The following is a 16,676-nucleotide window of genomic DNA, read 5'->3' on the forward strand; positions in this document are numbered from 1 at the left end:
ATAGTGTTTTCAAAATGAACCTGTTTACAGAAGTAGTAGATGAAGTTCTCTGTTGGGAAGATTGCTGCACTTGGTGATACACTAAGTGTAGGTTAAAGTCCTTTCTTTGCTCTGAATGATCTGGTGTTGACCATTGCAAAGCTGTAGGAAACATAGATAATCATGGAGCAACCTTGTCTGTAAGTGAAACTTCTTTTTTTAACTCATCAATTATTTGGCTGGTGTCCCAGTGCTTTAGGACTCTTCATAGTGGATTAACCACTGCATTAGGCCAATTAAAAGATTTGCATACTGTTCTCATCTCTGTAAGTCTTAACTGGGGCACAGGAAGCATGTTGCTGGCCATGACTATGCCTAGCTGACATGGAGTTGGGATGGGAGAAGATAATCCTTGTAAGGGATAAGATTATAGCTCATTTTCCAACTTTTTCGTTCAAACTGGCAGTAAGGTATTACTTCCTTATAGTTGTCTTCTGAGAACTAGGATAAGTTAATATAAGACCACTAGGTAGTAAAAGGCAATTATCTTCCATGTTTAGACTTTACGAAGCTACAGTGAATTTAAATCATTTTCTAGTCCACCAACAAATTTTCCCCTTTGACATGTAGGCTTCAAAGCTGACTGTATGCAGAGGCATTACAGCTAATGTCTACAGAATCAGAAAGTTAAAGTGTGTTTTTGTAGAGGTAAAGCTTAAGCATAAGTTCCTGCATACAAAGAAAGTTTCCTACTTTATTTCAAAAGGTGAATTTGAACTCCAGTAGCGAAGTTAGTGTGGTGCTTATGAAACAGCATCGCTGACAGTACTGGACAGCAGCTTACCTCTTCATAGAGAAAGTACAGTTTGCATTCTTCCACCATTGCTGTTTAAAGATCAGTCAACTCCTGGTCTGGAAAAAGTCACATTAAGGACAGTGGAAAGTGAATTCCTTAAAGTCACTTGGGATATAAATATATTTGTATTTGTTGTCTGGTGAATATATTCGTGTTTGACTAATGGAAGCTATGAGATGATGACATCTGGGAGAGAACCTGCAACTCCTTTCTTATAGATTGTTGAACAGCTGTTACAACTATTTTTGGGTGCTGCCAATCTCTGTTAGCTGTCATTTCTATGCACGCTCTCCGATTTTGTAACTATAAATTTGAAGGTATGGTTTTATGGGTTTGAGGTTGTTTGTTTTGGGATTTTTTTTTTTTTTTTTTCTTACTAGTTTCTTTGAAGTATACGATCTTACTGATAACTTGACAGGCAAATGAAGATGCTAAAACTTGAAAACAGCAGCTCTTACTGTACTTCAGGAAGCCATTATGTGCATAAAACTCGTCTCCTTGTTGTGTGCTTTTGTTTTGTATGTGGATTAAACTGTACCAGTTAGCTTAGTAAAAGATGTCATTTATTCCTTCAGATCTTGCCTTGCTTTTATCTCTGTAATTACTTTCAAGCATATGAGAACTGTTAGGACAGGGATACGAGTTACTGCACTTACCTGACATTTACTTCTTAAAAACTTACTAAAAGCTGACAAAACAGAATGAGGCTATAGCTTTTTGGTACTTCTTGGTACTTGCTACTATAGCTTCTTCTATTACTGACTCTTTTGGGGTTTTCTGTATTCAACCAACGTTATATACTATTAGAAAACGTGTGCTTTTTTGATTTTTGGCATTTGAAAAACTTTGCTTTCATTTGGGTGTCAGTTTTAAAAAGTGAATTTCCTTTTGCTTCTGACTCACTGATCATTTTCTTGATGTTAAAGGTTGACTTCAAAGTATTGCAATATTCCCTGACCACCCCATTTGAAACAGCCTTCTGCATAAAAGGGATGGTTTTGTTTGCTTACTGTAAAGCATACAGAGGCATATTTATAACTCACCTGGGCCTTCAGGGGATCTTGTTTTTTGACTTGAAATGAGGACGTAACAGAGTGCCAGACTATTATTTATATCAGAGTAGTTAGTGCCAGACAGATTGAAAGCTGTTGTGTGGAATGCTTAGCTGATGGGCAGTGAGAAGTGGTCTCTCCTCTCACAGCTTCCAGCTCCAGCCTTGGTTGGAGTAAGGCCTACTCGGCACTTGGGAAGGACTTCTAGTTAAGTGAAAGTGCCAATAATTGCAGGGTTAAGGTTTCCACTTGACATCCTGCGATGGCTGGGTTTGGCCCATTATGTAGTGGAGTGCAGCTTCTCTTCCTCCTCTTCAAATTGTGTTATACTGCTTCAGCAGAGGTAGATGGAGATATCTGCTTGTCCCACAACTTGTAATAGCTTGTGTATGTGCCTTTGAGTTGCTGGGCTGAATGAAAGAGGAATGTGGCAAGTATGTTATACTTACCCTTTGTTCTGGGTTTATCCTGAATCACTCTCATCTTGGACTACTGGTGACCTTGAAGCATGTGGTATGTCTTGCCCTAGTTAGGTATGTGGTTTCCCTGGAAGAGACTCTCCTAGGGGGACCCGGTGTTCCTTTGCCTAGATGACATTTTTCAGTTAGGAAGCATAAACTACTGAAATCACTGAGCTACTCAAGAAATTATACTGTCTCAGGGCCCCTAAATGAGGGAAGTCTTACTACTTCTCCTTCCCCTGCTTTGGCTGTGGACAGTATTTGCCTCTTGCACGTGCTCTAGTTCTCATCAGATCCTTCAGTGAGCTGCTTGAAGTAGCTGATAGGACAAAAACTTAGCCAGCTCTTTGCGCTCGGTTAGTTTTGGGGTTTTGGGGTTTGATTGTGTTTGAGTTTTTTTGATGGGTAAGTTAATTCAATTTAATGGCAATCAATAAATGATACTGAGTGCCAGAGCTACAAAAATCAAACACCACACCAAGTATGTGGCTGAAAGGAGGAATGGCAAGGGAACATTTCCCCTTTTTGGCAGTGTTGAACTGTTAAGTCATCTCTGCATCTCATGGGAGCAGCAACCTGTGTCTGTAGGTGCAGTTGGCTTTTGTACACCTTCAGCCTGCTGCTTCTTTACTGTTCTTCTGGGAGTGACAAGGTTCAGTCCTACCTTACAGTTTTCTGGTAGATGTGTTAAACTGCTTTTCAAAGCACAGCCCAGAATCATATTTCTAGAGAGATACTGATGGAGCTGGGTTTCCAGAGAAGCTATGTCCTGTGCCACAGTCTCCAGTCAGTGTCTCTTGCCTTTAGATTGCTGGAGTCAGTTCTGTTCTTTCAGCTGTGCAGCTGACCATCTCTACCCAAAATTCATGGAAATCAATGGAAGATCCCAGGTTTTTTTTTTTTCATTAAAGAGGAGATGTGCACTGTATTTAAAAAAAAAAAAAAAAAAAAAAATTACATTGGTGATATCTCCTCTGGCTTTGTGTTTGAAAATTCTGTGGTGGTCTTCTCTTTTTCTTCAAAAAAACCCCCTAGATTTAATCATACAGGCCAAGCACTTCTTGGAACCTTTTCCATAACATAAGAGACCTCAAAGAGCTTGGTTTCTGAGCACAGCAAAAAATCAAGCTGTGAGCAGCATAAAGGCCATCCTTGGGACAAGTTGGAGGGCCTCTGTACCCTATTGATAGCAGCCTGTAGTGCTGAAAGACTTATGCAAAATGGTTGGAGTATAGGGTAATCCTTTTGCGGGTCTACTGTTCTAGTTTTTGACTGTCAGTGTCTAGGCTAGAGTTGCTGGGACTGCTGTGTAAAAGTTCATGATGGCTCTATTCTCAATTCATCTGATGCTTTTCCAAATGCCTTAGGGATTCACTTGGTGTGGCTGTAAGCTTTTTCACAATATTTGTCGTTATTTGAAGAAAGTGCTTCCTGACTGAGGCATTATTGGGGTACGTATTTATTTACTTTAACATCACTGTCTTTCTAGATTGAGGTGCCCTCAGTTCTTATTTTATGGGAAATAGTAAGTGAGCATGGTTTGACTTTGACGTGAGCTCTGTAAAGATCTTAAGGTATTCTTTTTAGAAAGTATTTCAAATACTATGCTTCATTTGAATGCTTTGCTTCAGCTTTCAGCTCTGCTGTTTTAGGTGCCTTATGATATAAAATAAGTTGTAATAAGTGAACTCAGGGAATGATGGTTATTGAAAAGAGCAGAGCTTCATTTGCACTAGAAGCAGAGTGTCTTTGCCTCTCTTAGCCCAGGGAAGTGCCTACATGACTTGACTGTAGCAAGGTTTGAAAAAAGTCTTTGTTCGTAGATTATTATTTCTTTAATGTCAGAAGTAATGGTTGCATCACTTTCTTTAATCTTCTGTCCATCAGTAACCATTAAATTTCATTGGATTATGCTTTTATTGAGCCAGGTAATGCATGTTTCACTTGATTACTTCCCCAAAGATTTCTGATAATTATTTGAATGAAGGCATAGAGGATGGAGAATCACTTGCTTTCTGTGATAGCTTATTCCATTAGTCATTCTCCTTGTTTAATAATAAAAAGGAGGGGAGGCAGCTGTATTGGGGGTTTTGCTACTTACTAAATCAAGCATATAGAATATGTAATTTCTGTTCTTACAGAAGGAAATGTGATACCCTGTAAATTACAGGGCTATCCAGTGGATAAACAGGTAAATTGGGTGTTGGTAAAATACTCAGTGACTAAATATATCAGTGTTTTTGTCCAGGAGGATTGATTGGTGTGTGTGCATTTTAGCCTCTTTGTCCTCTCATGGCACTGGATAGCGTAGGTTGCGATTTAGCTTTCTTGTGGCAGCTTTACTGGGGTTGCAAATTCAGTGTATGTGCGCGCCCTCTAGTGGTCTTCAGGTAGCAAACGGGTTAGAAAAAGTGTCAGTAGTCTTAAGCATTGGCCCTTTTGATTATTTTCCATTAGAAATTAGTTTAAAAGTGTTTTTTAGATTGAACTGAACTCTCTAGGAAATATATTTTATAATCTGAAACAGACATAATTCTACTAAGAAGTCTTTTTTTTAGTAAGTGATCTTTGGATTTAAAAAAACCATAACAGTCATAGACATTCTGCCATGCAGTCAGCTCCTTGGTATTTAGTATGAAGGGAACGCTGTGATGTTGCAAATACTGGAAAATCAAGATATTGTAATGATGGACTTTTCTCTTGGGACTCAGCTGGAGTCTGGTGCTGGGCCAGACCTTAATAAGCCTTGCTGGACTTATTTTGTGAACAGCCACTAGGCTCTGTCTCCATTACATTCTTGGGTGCTCTTGGTCCTCTTTACACGAAGTCTGTTTAGATTTGCACAGTTAATTAGCCTGAGCTCCACTCACCAGGAAAAACGTGTCTTCCAGCCCCAGACCAGCCAGCTTTGGAAACGAGACCGGCTGCATTGGAATGGCAGCGTGCCTGCGGTCAGTGAGTCCGGCAGGCTTGGGCTGCCTCTGTGTGCAGGCAGCTCTGGTGTCCCCCTGGATAATTAAGCATTGGTCATATTGTTGTCTTTAGGAGTGTATAAGGATTTTAATAGTTGGGGGGGGTTATTTTTTTTTTTTTTTTTTTGAATAACATACCCCGTTGGAGCATCCTGGAGCTGGTGGAGAGAGTCTTGGGGAGGACAGTTACAGGCTAACTATGTTACTGGTCCTAGCTAAATTTACAAGTGAATACAACCTAGGATGTTTTAATGTTTTCAGCTTTTCTTCCTCTGCCCCCCTCTTTCTCCCCCCCCCCCCAGTGTTTGCAGATTTTGGATAGTGCTGTCTGCTTGCAGAAAGAGGTGTTTTAAGAAATATTTTGACATTATTTCCTTTTTGCTAGTGTTCAGTTCAGATAGAAGAACACTTAAAATTTTTCTGTCATAGATTTGTTCAGATTTGTTTGTTTGTTTTTAACTTAGGTGAGATGTTACGGTAACTCAAGCCTGTGCTTCATGTATTCTCCTGTTCTATTCATTTCAAGTGACAGTGTTTGGTGCCCAGAGAAGAGAATTATTATGTATTCTTTCTCCCCCCACCCTTTGAGCTTTTAGTGGTAGTATGTGACAAAATCCCTTGACTGCAATAGTTAATTTTCATGAAGCAAACAAGGCTTTAGGAGATTAAACTAAAAAATACGAAGCATGGAATTCCAGAAAGGGGTGAAAGTTAGTGGTTAAGAACCAGCTATATACAGTTACCCATTATGAAGTGTTGATTAATTATACTTTTTAATATGTAGTTAATTCTGCCTTTTATAACTAGCATTCAGTATGGCAAAGGGATAGACTTGTTTTGTCAATTGTGTGCGTGCCAGATGGAGCCTTAATATGTGTCAGCAGATAAATGGGCCATTATTAAGATTAGATGCATAATGATCATTTCAGCCTTGTTTATTTAGGTCATCGACAGCAGTGAAAGATGATCTCTTATAAGTTAAAATACTTTTGGATCTGAAAATCTTTTGCTTTTCTTAGACTGCTGTCAAAATAAATGTAAAAGGTTTGGCATGTAGTTTTAAAGTAACACATTAAGTTAACTTTTAGTTTACTTATGTAGGGACTGAAAAAAAAAACAACTTACAACCACAAATAATTCTACTCGTGACTTGATTTGTTGTCCTGAGTAGTGAAGCTGATAGCTGTGTAAGCAGATGAATTTGTTCATTTATTAGATGGAGCTCATGAAATTAATATTTTGCCTAGTATTTCAGTGCAAGGCTCTTAGGTATTTACTTATTTCATAGACAATACAATGTTCAGTTTTTTTTTTTTTTTTTCTTAAAATAACTTTTGCTACAGTGTTAAGATTCCTTGCACTAGTGAAAGACGTTGACGGTAATAAATGTCTGTGTTTTATTTCAGGTTGCAGTGTAAGATTTTGGAAGTCATAGCTCCAGCCCATCACAATGGAATGGCGAATGGCCATGCCAGCAGTGCTGACAGAGACACAATTGTCATCAGTGACAGTGACGACTCAGAAACGCACAATACCTCGGCACAAAATGGGTAAATGATGCTTTTACAGTATAAAGCATTTGGGCTGGGTGGAAATGAGACTAAAGCAGATGTGTCAGGGTCTGATGGAAACAAATGACTTGATCTGTGTGGGTTGTGAGTGTTCAACCAGCTAAAGTTGACAAGCTGAATACTCACAGGTGCCAGTTACGCTACGTGTAATCCACCAGGGAGCTTTGTGTTTCGAGAAATCAAGTACCTACGGAATAATCATTGTTAATCTGTTTGTAATGACAGTGTTTCTGTTGAGAGATGGTGGAAAAGCCATGTGTGCCCACTGCTGGTCCTCTCCGTGCTGCAAAACCTGTGCTGTTGTAGCTTGGAAAAAGCAGTCATATTCTGCATTTCTACAGTCTAGTACTGCTTAGCACGATATATTACTTCACTTCCATTGTGGGGCTCAGAGTGGAGATTGCCTTATGGTATGAGGACATGCTCTTACTGGAACTCTCAGAAGAGTCTTTCCAGAGACTTAATGTGTTTGTGTTCAGAATATGTACAGAGATTTCTTTGTTGTGCACGTGTCCATATAAATATATGCCATTGTGTTTCATGAATTTGATTATGATTTTAGGTGTGGTGAAACAGTGTGTGTCTTGTCTTAAGAAACTGCCTACAGGCTGGAGTAGCTTAATAACATCGAATAAGAGAGCTTCTTGGCTATAATTGTGGTGTTTAATTTGTAGTATCCCTTTACTGACCGGTAATTGAGCTTACATGTGCAGCTTATCCTAGCAGTATAATGAGAAGAAAGATTTGTGTGCTTAACAAGCACAATGTTGATGAAAGAAGAGGGTTTGAAGTAGGCCCTAATCTTGCATCTAGCAACATACAGGCTTTACATGAACTGTCATTGACTTTGAGATGTCACATGGATGCAGAAGTTATTCTTACTGCCTGCTGCATGAGGACTTCCATGTCTTGACACGCCTTGAACAACTAGGGTGGAGCCCCTCACTTGGCTAAGAAAATAACCCAGGATAAATAATTTTTAAAATTCGCTGCTGTCCCTTGAAGGCAGCGTCCAAGGTGTTGGTGAAGAGGTCCTACATCTTTGAGAAAATAAATGCGTTTTTCTGTGTTCCACAAGGCATATGGCATTTGAAAGGAGGTTGTTCTTGGAATTATGCAAGTGTGCACAGAGCTGACTGTGGGATTGATCCCTTTATATTGCTGTCACTTCCGTGCATGCAAAGCTGGTAGTAAGACTGAGTCTTGCACTCCTAGTCAGTCTGTGGTTCTCCCCAGTGGATTACTTATTTTGACAATGCAGAGAAGGGAGGGAAAATAATTTGTTTCTCTTAGAAAGAGAAATTCCGTGAGAAAATACAAATTTTTGAAGCACTGTTCTGTGGCATACCTAACTAATGTTTATGCTACAAGCTTGAATTGCAAGCCTCTTATGGCTTTAAAATGCTTCCTGGAAGTTTTAAATGAGTCTTTTTGTAATAAATGCAAGAGTGTAATAGCAGTTCAATTAGTTTCTGGGTATATGCAAACTCAAAAAGTATTACCTGTAAAACCTGCCTGAAAGTAGAGCATTATTATCAATTTTTGTATATTGGCATCTCAGATTCTTTATACACTTACTCATGACATAAGAAATCACACTGAACTGAACGACGTAGTTTTGCAGCTCTAATCCTTCAGGGACTATATTTTGCCCTTTATGGAGAAACTTGGATGTGGAGAGTATGGTTGTTATTCACCTTGGGACTGATGTCAAGTTGATATGCACAGAACCCAGTTCTGCCTCAGTCTGCACACAAATCTCCAGATTTTGAGACCCAGCCTTCGTGCAAAGCTGCAGTGCTGTTAAACAATGGTACAGCAGATGCTCGGTGTGTTTGTGAGAGAGGGGGAGGGGAGCACAGCACAGATTGATGGGCCATCTGCAAATATTTTTCCTAAAGAATCTGTAAGGCTAGAGAATCTTAACTGAAAATAGATGTCATTAGAGATCCCAACCTTTCTCTGACCGTACCCCTGTCTACGTGGGGCAGAAATAGCCATGCATTCTGCACAAGTGTTCTTGCTGACTTTTTTTATTGTGTTCTGCAGTAAAAGCTGAGGTTGTGCAGGGAGAAAGAGGCTGGGACACTCTCATCCTTACACTCCCTCAGAAAAGCAGGCTGCCTTGAAAGGCCTGGGTTATGAAGCAGAAGGTAGCAATCTTCTGAGATCTTAAACCACTGATACTATGCCCTGGGACTCTCTGGTACTCTAGCATCTTAGAACAGTGGTGACATTATAGGACAGCGTTACCATGGAGTGCTAGGCTTGGGGGTAAGGTTGAACTTGCATTCACTTCAGCACTCAGCAGCAGACTCCTTCTAGGGCTGTGGGTAATGTGAACCACCAACATCATAAATACTAGAAGAAAAATTTCATTTTGGCTTGCTGGCTGGTTCGTGGCAGTAAATTTGGGTGTTTGTTCAATTTGAAGTGAAGTATCTTTTTTTGGGGAAGGGTTAGTGGTTTCTGCAAATTCTGGGATGCAAGCAGAGGAGATGTGTTAGCTTCTTAGGATGATCATTAGAAACTAAGCAGAAAAAGCTTGGTGTGTTTGGAAAGTAGTTTGGGGCTATTATAGATGATCCACTGAAGGTGAGAGAAGGATTTACTCAGACTAAAAAGTAGAGGTTAATGATATGAGAGTATCAGCTGATAGCTGTAAAAGGGCAGTACCCTTTGGGGAGAAGAAAGCATTTAACTTGATAAGCATTTATTTTTAAAACGTAGGTGCATTGCCTTATGATTCCTGTTACTTTCAGAATGTTGTTGATGAGGGTGGTGGTTTGTTTGGTTTTTTTTCTAAATTGGTATTTCAGAAAAATATTCTACCTGGTTTTTACTCATTTTGAGATATGATCCGTAGCTCTATGGCTACTACTCGTATTAATTTTTATTTAACTCTGTGTTTCAGACTCCTTCCTTATTACCTTTTTCTCCTTTTTCCTGCCTTCCTGTTGCCATCACTCGTACTAGGAGTATTAAGGAGGTGGTTTTCTGAGGGATAGGGGTGTATCATTACTTGTATTGCACTTTGTTCTTCCTTCCTTTCTCATCTCCCATCTCCCTACTAAGAAAATGAACATCTCCGATCCCTTTTCTGTTCCTTGCAGGAAGTGGCTTTCATGCAGATCTAAATCTAGTGGCAGAAAAGTTGGCAGAAGTGAATAGGTCCTCTTTGGTACCAGTGGAAGTTACATCCTGTATTAAATATGGCTGGGTATTTTCAAGAGGCCCATTGTGTATGTGTATAAATATATTAATCGTGTACAATATAAGATTGTGTTTTGAGATTGTAGCTAACTTCTTAATTTTTTAAATTTTTTTTTAGGGAGAAGAAAGCCATAATTGATCCTTCTTTGTTCAAATACAAAGTCCAACCAATTAAAAAAGACCTATACGAAACTGTTATTGTTAAAGCATCTCAACTAAGGTAAAGATTAGTACATGAAAGCTAAAATTGTACTTTGTAACAATGTGTTGTGTAAGTCACTGTAAAATGTTTTTTATACAAAATGGCATTTTAAAATAATATGTTAGAACTATTAATTAGAGGCACTGGAACAAAATAGTGTGTTTCACAGGCTTTCTGTAGCAAGGGTTCCAAGCTCTACTAGTATTAACACAGATGCCAACTCCTTACAAGTCTCTGCTTTCGTTGGCACACAGATGAGACCTGCTGTCGCTTCTGGTTCCTATGCCTACTGCTGTGACTGATGGAGTAGGTGGAAAAAAAGTTTGAGAACTTTATTCTATAATATTGATGATCTGTTGGCATTGTGAGCTCTCTCTGTGTGATAGCATTACTGGTTTGAAATGTTGAGGCAGACATTGGCAATCAGACTGATTTACTGCTTTAAAATAGAAAGCTGCAAGGAGTTTTTGCTTCTTAAATAACATAATTTTGGCTGTGCATCAAAACTTTGTAAACTGGGTACTTTGGGGAAAAAAAAACAAAACAAACAAACCCCCAAACTTCAGTAGTTTCAAGTCATTTAGTTCCAGCATAAATCAAGATTAATTTTTTTTGTGAACTGTAGTTTCATTCCTGTGTAGTTGGCTTTCTCCTTCCCATGAAATAATGCAGGTTCCCTGGGATGCCAGGAAGCATTTAGAGCGCACACTGTCCCTTAGTGAGGACTGCCAAGCCTGACGGAGCAGTGTGTGAATTCACCCCTCTCACTTGTTGGCTTGAGACTGCTGTCTTACCCCCCTGTTTGAGAGGTGTCAATGCTGCTTTCCTGCTGTCCTTGTTTGCTTGTTTGTTTTTGCTCTCTTCTGAAACCATCAGACTTTAGTTTTATTTGGGGATTTTAAAAGCTACTGTGATAGAAAGGAATGTTTGGAAGATCTAGCAGGGCTGTGGAGCTTGTATAAAAGAGGACGTACCAGGATCTTCAAAACAAAAATTACATATGCGTAAACCAATTGTTTGAGTCTTCCTTGGGTTTTGTTTTGTTCATGAAGAAATTTTTAATTGAATTGACATTGCAGAGAACAGCTGTTAGTCACAATAGTAAGTGTGATTTATAATTAAGAAAATGAGAAAAAGGTCGATCATTTGATCTGTTACACGTGTTCTTGCACATATTGTCAGCTGTACTTAAACAATAATGAAAAGTTAGTTGATAATGCTACCTTTCTTTCCTAATACAGCCGGAGAAAACACCTCTTTTCTCGTGACAAACTTAAACTTTTTCTGAAACAACACTGTGAACCACATGATGGAGTCATTAAAACTAAGGTAAATAAGAAGGAATAATTTGTGGGATAGAATATTGGCCCTACTCAGTCTTTTTCTGCTCTTCTCTACTAGCTGCTTAGAACTTCTTTTTTAAACTACATCAAGTTTAGCTTTTTGAAAGTATAATATATTGAGTTAGTATTTGACTTTTCCAAAATAAAAGGATGAATACTGCATTTTTTTTCTGTAAAAACAGGTTTTTGGTAACTTTTGCTTGCAAACTAGGTGGTAGCTTTCCTGTACATGAAACAGAATTTAATTCTCTAATTTCTTCTTTAGCTACCAGTTTAGAAAAGTCCCCAAAATAAAAATGGGAACTTTTACCTAGAAAAAATATTATTTATTAAAACATAATATATTTTTGCTTAGTCTCACACGTGAGTTGTTTTCATTTTTCAAGGCATGAAGCTGGTATTTCTAAGTCAAATAAAAATGTAACTATTTCTGTTTTGGTACAGTAAGCTAATGATATGGTGTTGTAATGTGTTTAGCTGGAAAATATTTTATTGTAGATTGAATTTAGTCTCCAGTTCTTCAGTCAGATAGAAGTACCAAAGATTTCAGGTGGCTGGAATGGGCTTTTGATGAGGCCTTAGATGTTGAAGATGTAAAGATGCATATTTTTGTCACCTTATGTGGAGATACATGGTCATACTTAATCCAAGTTATGACTGAAGTTCACATCTTAGTCTGTGCAGGATGACTCTGAGAATTTCTGTGTCCTTGTGCTCAAGGAATTGAGCAGCTTTTCCCACACTTACCAAGTAGGTAGCAATTTCCCTTGCCTTGCTTGCTGTGCTGCAGGAGAGATTCTGGACTCTTTCACTGCATATCGCAGCCTTGACCCTGAAATCCCTCTTATCTTCACCTTGTTTTTAGGCAGTAGCTTGTTTGTTTGTTATGTCTTGTATTTTGTGTATGTGTTTAAGAGGAATCCTCATACAGCTGTGTATCTGCCCCTTCTGCACAGGAAGGCTCTGAGAGATGAGAGTATCAATGAGAGTCTTGCCTCTGAAAGCTGTGGAAAATAACAAAGGCAACTAATTTCTAAATAAGTTTGTAACTTTAAAGTCTGTCTCTTAAATGGAAATAGAAGAAAATAGAGCTGAAAGGGATAAACCACCTTCTTCCTTGGCCTTGTTAGCAATCATGTTGTCCTTGATGTGATATGGTGTGTTGGGTCTAGTGATCTATTAGCGATGCTTTCTGGTGCCTCAGGAAAATTGTTATATCCTTTGTGTGTGTGCATGTGTCACCTTCTCTTTGTTTGAGCTTTTTGTGGAGTGTCTCCTTGTTCTCTTGCTGATTGCCTTGCATTTCAGCAGTTACGTGAACATGTCGTATTTGGAGTGGCTCCTTTGTATCCTCATTCATATCACAGATTAAGGCAGACTTACTGAGGTCACCAGGGTGAGAAAGCCGACTTGAAAATAAACTTTGACAATTCATAATGAGAAAAGTCATAAATTTTCTCCTCCTCCAGAAATGTTTAAGTATGATAAAGAATTATGTGATTCTTCATTAATTAATTTTCCAGCTCTCTCTGTCAGAAGTCATTCTCAACACATTTCAGTAATTCGCTAGGAAGACTGTGTCCAGCTGTGTTTGCTAAAAGGTGTATAAAGAAATAAAATCTTATTAAATGAGGCCAAATTCTGTCTTCAGATGTGTGCTGCTTACGTTATTATCCACTTGGTCGATTAACTCTACACTATTTCAGAGTTTTATTTCTTATCCTAAGCTAACCAGTTGTGAATCTAGTTACTTTTATTGTCTCTTTTTGTGAATTAATGATTCATTAACTAGCTTACGTTTATGAAAAGGTAAGAATTTCACAACAAATATCTGTTTTCCTCTTTCTTACTTAAGGCAACATCAATTGCAAAATATAATCTAGCAGAACAAAATTTCTCCTACTTCTTTGCTGATGACCCACCCACATTTATCTTCAGTCCTGCAAGCAGACGACGAGGGAGACCTCCAAAGATGTCATCTGCTAGTCTTGTAAGTGGTAACTTTTTTTAATTCCAGATGAAGACACATCAGCGTAGTCTTTACATTCTTCCATTTTCTCTGAACTTTCAGAACAGTTGGAATGCAAGGTTGACTTTTTTTCTTTTGAGGATGAATTGGGATATATTACATAGTTGCTATTAAAGTTGATTGCTTTGTAGTTAAGCTGGTAAGAGGGACACCATACTTGATATGTTATGTTCTTATTTTTATCTTTCTTATTTTTGTGATCCCACCAAGAAACTAGCTTTTCAGTGTGTTGTGAAGGCGCCTAGAGTACTTGTCCCTTCTGGGGGGGATTAATAAATAATTTGTGAAAACCCATTAATTTGTACTCTGAGATACAATTCTGTTGCTTGCCCTCAGATAGTTATGTCACTTGCCTGTATTTAAACACAGCAAAGCTTAGTGCTCTAAACTACTTCATTTGAAAAGAAAACTGGAAGAAAAAGTTCTGTGTTTTCTCCCTCCCCAACTATTAGTCAAGATCTCTGAGTACTTAGTATGTTTGTGGGAAACTTAACAGCCTGTTTTTATTCTTGTTTTAGAGAACTGTTGAAAAATTTGGAATATCTGTTGCTGGTCGTTTCACTATAGATATTATGTTCTTTTTTTCCACTCCCAAATTCTCTATCAGGAGGACGAGACTAGTGCTAAACAAAATACCCAAGGAAACAAAAGTAAAGTAGCAAAGGAAAAGACAAAGTTCCAGAAGCAAAAAGAAGATATGCAGGCCATGGGTAAGTTGAGGTTTAGTCCTATGACTGGTAGAACCAGTTTTTGCAGGTCTCAGAGCAGGCCATAATTAAAGTATTTTGGGGGTTGTACCTTTCAAAGGGAGAATGTACTAAGAGTATACTGCCACAGCACTATTGCAAAGTGCACCTTTCAGTGGTTAGAATGGTTGTTTCCGGATTATTTTTTTTTAAATTTTTAAATTTTATTTTACTAAACTGGAGAAATGTTGGAAGCTTGCAGTCCAGCTGTGTTGATTTCTGTCTTGGATAAATAAAGAGCAAAATAAATTTTTGCAGGAGTTTAGATTGTGAAGTCATGCATAAATTTTACCAGCTGAAGGTATATCAAAACATGAACATTTAACACAAATCGGTTGTATGAGGAAAATCCATAAATGGAAAAACTACTTCAAAATTTAAAAGAACTGCAGTTCTTTCTAAACCTGTAATAATCCTTAAGGAAATCTTATCTTTCTGAAGATGTCTGTGTGTAGGTATTTAAGGCATGTCTAAAGGTTCTGCAAGATTACTTACAGTATGTTTAGAAATTTTTCTAATTAAAAGAGCACAAGTAACTTACAAGATTTTTATTTCGGACTGACTAAATTATTTTGGCGTAGCTTTGGCCTGTTTCTGATCTGTTTGAGCAACTTGATTTCAGATGAAGTAAGGGGACACACATGTCTTTTGTATGGGTTTAACTAGGTAAACTGGTGCGTCTTCTTGAGGAGACAAAGTTCAGACAAGGAAATGTTCTTGTGCATTGTAAGCGCTGATGTCCTGCCTAAGGAAAGGCTTTCATCTATCGAAATATTTCAGTGAACTTTTGATTTCTACCTCTCATTTCCATTATCATAGAATGTTTTAGGATGTCAGGGACATCTGGATGTTATCTAGTCCAGCATCTCCTTAAGTAACTGCAAAGTTGTCTGAGGCTGCTTAGGGCCTTTTCTTCGTAAGAGATGGAGACACTAAGGTTTAACAGGCTTTATGAAACTTGTGTGTCTACTCTTTTGCACAACTATCATCTATTTGTTTATGTGCTGGAAATGGCAGCACAGAACAAGATAATAGCTGATGAACATCAGAGCTGCTTCCTTTCTTGTGTGGCATTAACAACAGCTCCTGGAAGGCTAGTTAAGACATATTCTGGCTTATTTTTGTCTTGGTGTTATCCTATTGCCCAAAAACCCAAAATGCCCAATGCCCTTCAAACATGCAGTTTCAAACAATGAAACAGTAATCAGCTTTGAAATAAGCTGTACAACATGGAGATCTAAATGTATTCTTTATATTTTCTGCCGCTTCACTAGAATGCTGTCACAGCACGTCGATATTCAGGCTTCGTAAATGCTTTCTGTTCTTTGTTGAGGACCCAAAATGATGATGAATGCATCAATAAGTAATAATAATAATAAAAATACTGTGGTGTCACACTTGTTCTGTGTGATCATTTTTGGCCTAGTGTTGGTCTGTGATTATAAACTTTCTGGTTTGTTGGGTTTTTGTGTGTGTGGTGTGGGGTTTTTTTGCTGTTGTTGTTTTGTTTTTGAAAAGTTGAAGTTCTTTAATTTGAAACCAGCAACACATTATGTTGGTGGTGTGAAAGTATGATCCCATCCATGCAACAAACTTAAAAGTACACTTTCAAATATATATTAATGTAATTGAATATTAACCTAAACATTTTTTTTACCTGTAAATATTACCTTCTCAGTATGTAGAAGACAATGGGGGATCAGCTTCACTGCTTTTGCTCACTGGGTGAGAGACGTTGCTGGTATGTGTAGTAGCTATCTGTAAAGCAATATAGCCATTTTTAGATTTTTATAGGAAGAGGTAATAAAAATCTTTTTTTTAAGTGCAGTCCACTTGGTAATAGACATAAGGATCTTTTCATTTTTCTTCACTTATGATTCTAGCTTCCCTGTATATTCAATTAAAATGGTAAGCCCCCTGACCCCCTTTTATTTATTAGCGTGTGAGTGGGTTGACAGACATTCTGTCCACAGAAAGTAGAAATTTGTATCCTGCTGTTCTTCTGCAGACAACTACAAATAAATCTGGATCTCCTCAGGCAATAACATTTATTACCAATTAAAGTTCAGCTTAAACTGTGTAACAGAAGTAAAACTTGCACAAAACCCGCTGAAATACTAAGTAGATTTCAAATGTATTGACTTTTCAGTAATTCAGTAATAATTAAATATTTAAAGATCACTTATTTAAAGGTTTTTACTGTCACAAATATTTCATGGTTATATGCCACACCTAGTTGTGACATACTTTTA

General features: G+C 38.0%; 1 protein-coding gene across 3 annotated transcripts in view; it reads left to right on the plus strand.

The window, feature by feature from the left end:
• Positions 1-16,676, plus strand: part of BAZ1A (bromodomain adjacent to zinc finger domain 1A) — a 62,310-nt gene that overhangs the window by 12,585 nt on the left and 33,049 nt on the right. For all 3 annotated transcript variants that reach the window (XM_086463575.1, XM_086463576.1, XM_086463577.1), the window contains exons 3-7: positions 6,727-6,870; positions 10,223-10,324; positions 11,548-11,635; positions 13,505-13,639; positions 14,286-14,388. In XM_086463575.1, the coding sequence (XP_086319701.1) occupies positions 6,727-6,870; positions 10,223-10,324; positions 11,548-11,635; positions 13,505-13,639; positions 14,286-14,388 (572 nt within the window). The remainder of the gene's footprint in view (positions 1-6,726; positions 6,871-10,222; positions 10,325-11,547; positions 11,636-13,504; positions 13,640-14,285; positions 14,389-16,676) is intronic.

The sequence above is a fragment of the Leptosomus discolor genome, chromosome 3 (genome assembly GCF_034619465.1).
Source record: "Leptosomus discolor isolate bLepDis1 chromosome 3, bLepDis1.hap2, whole genome shotgun sequence".
Classification (NCBI taxonomy): domain Eukaryota; kingdom Metazoa; phylum Chordata; class Aves; order Leptosomiformes; family Leptosomidae; genus Leptosomus; species Leptosomus discolor.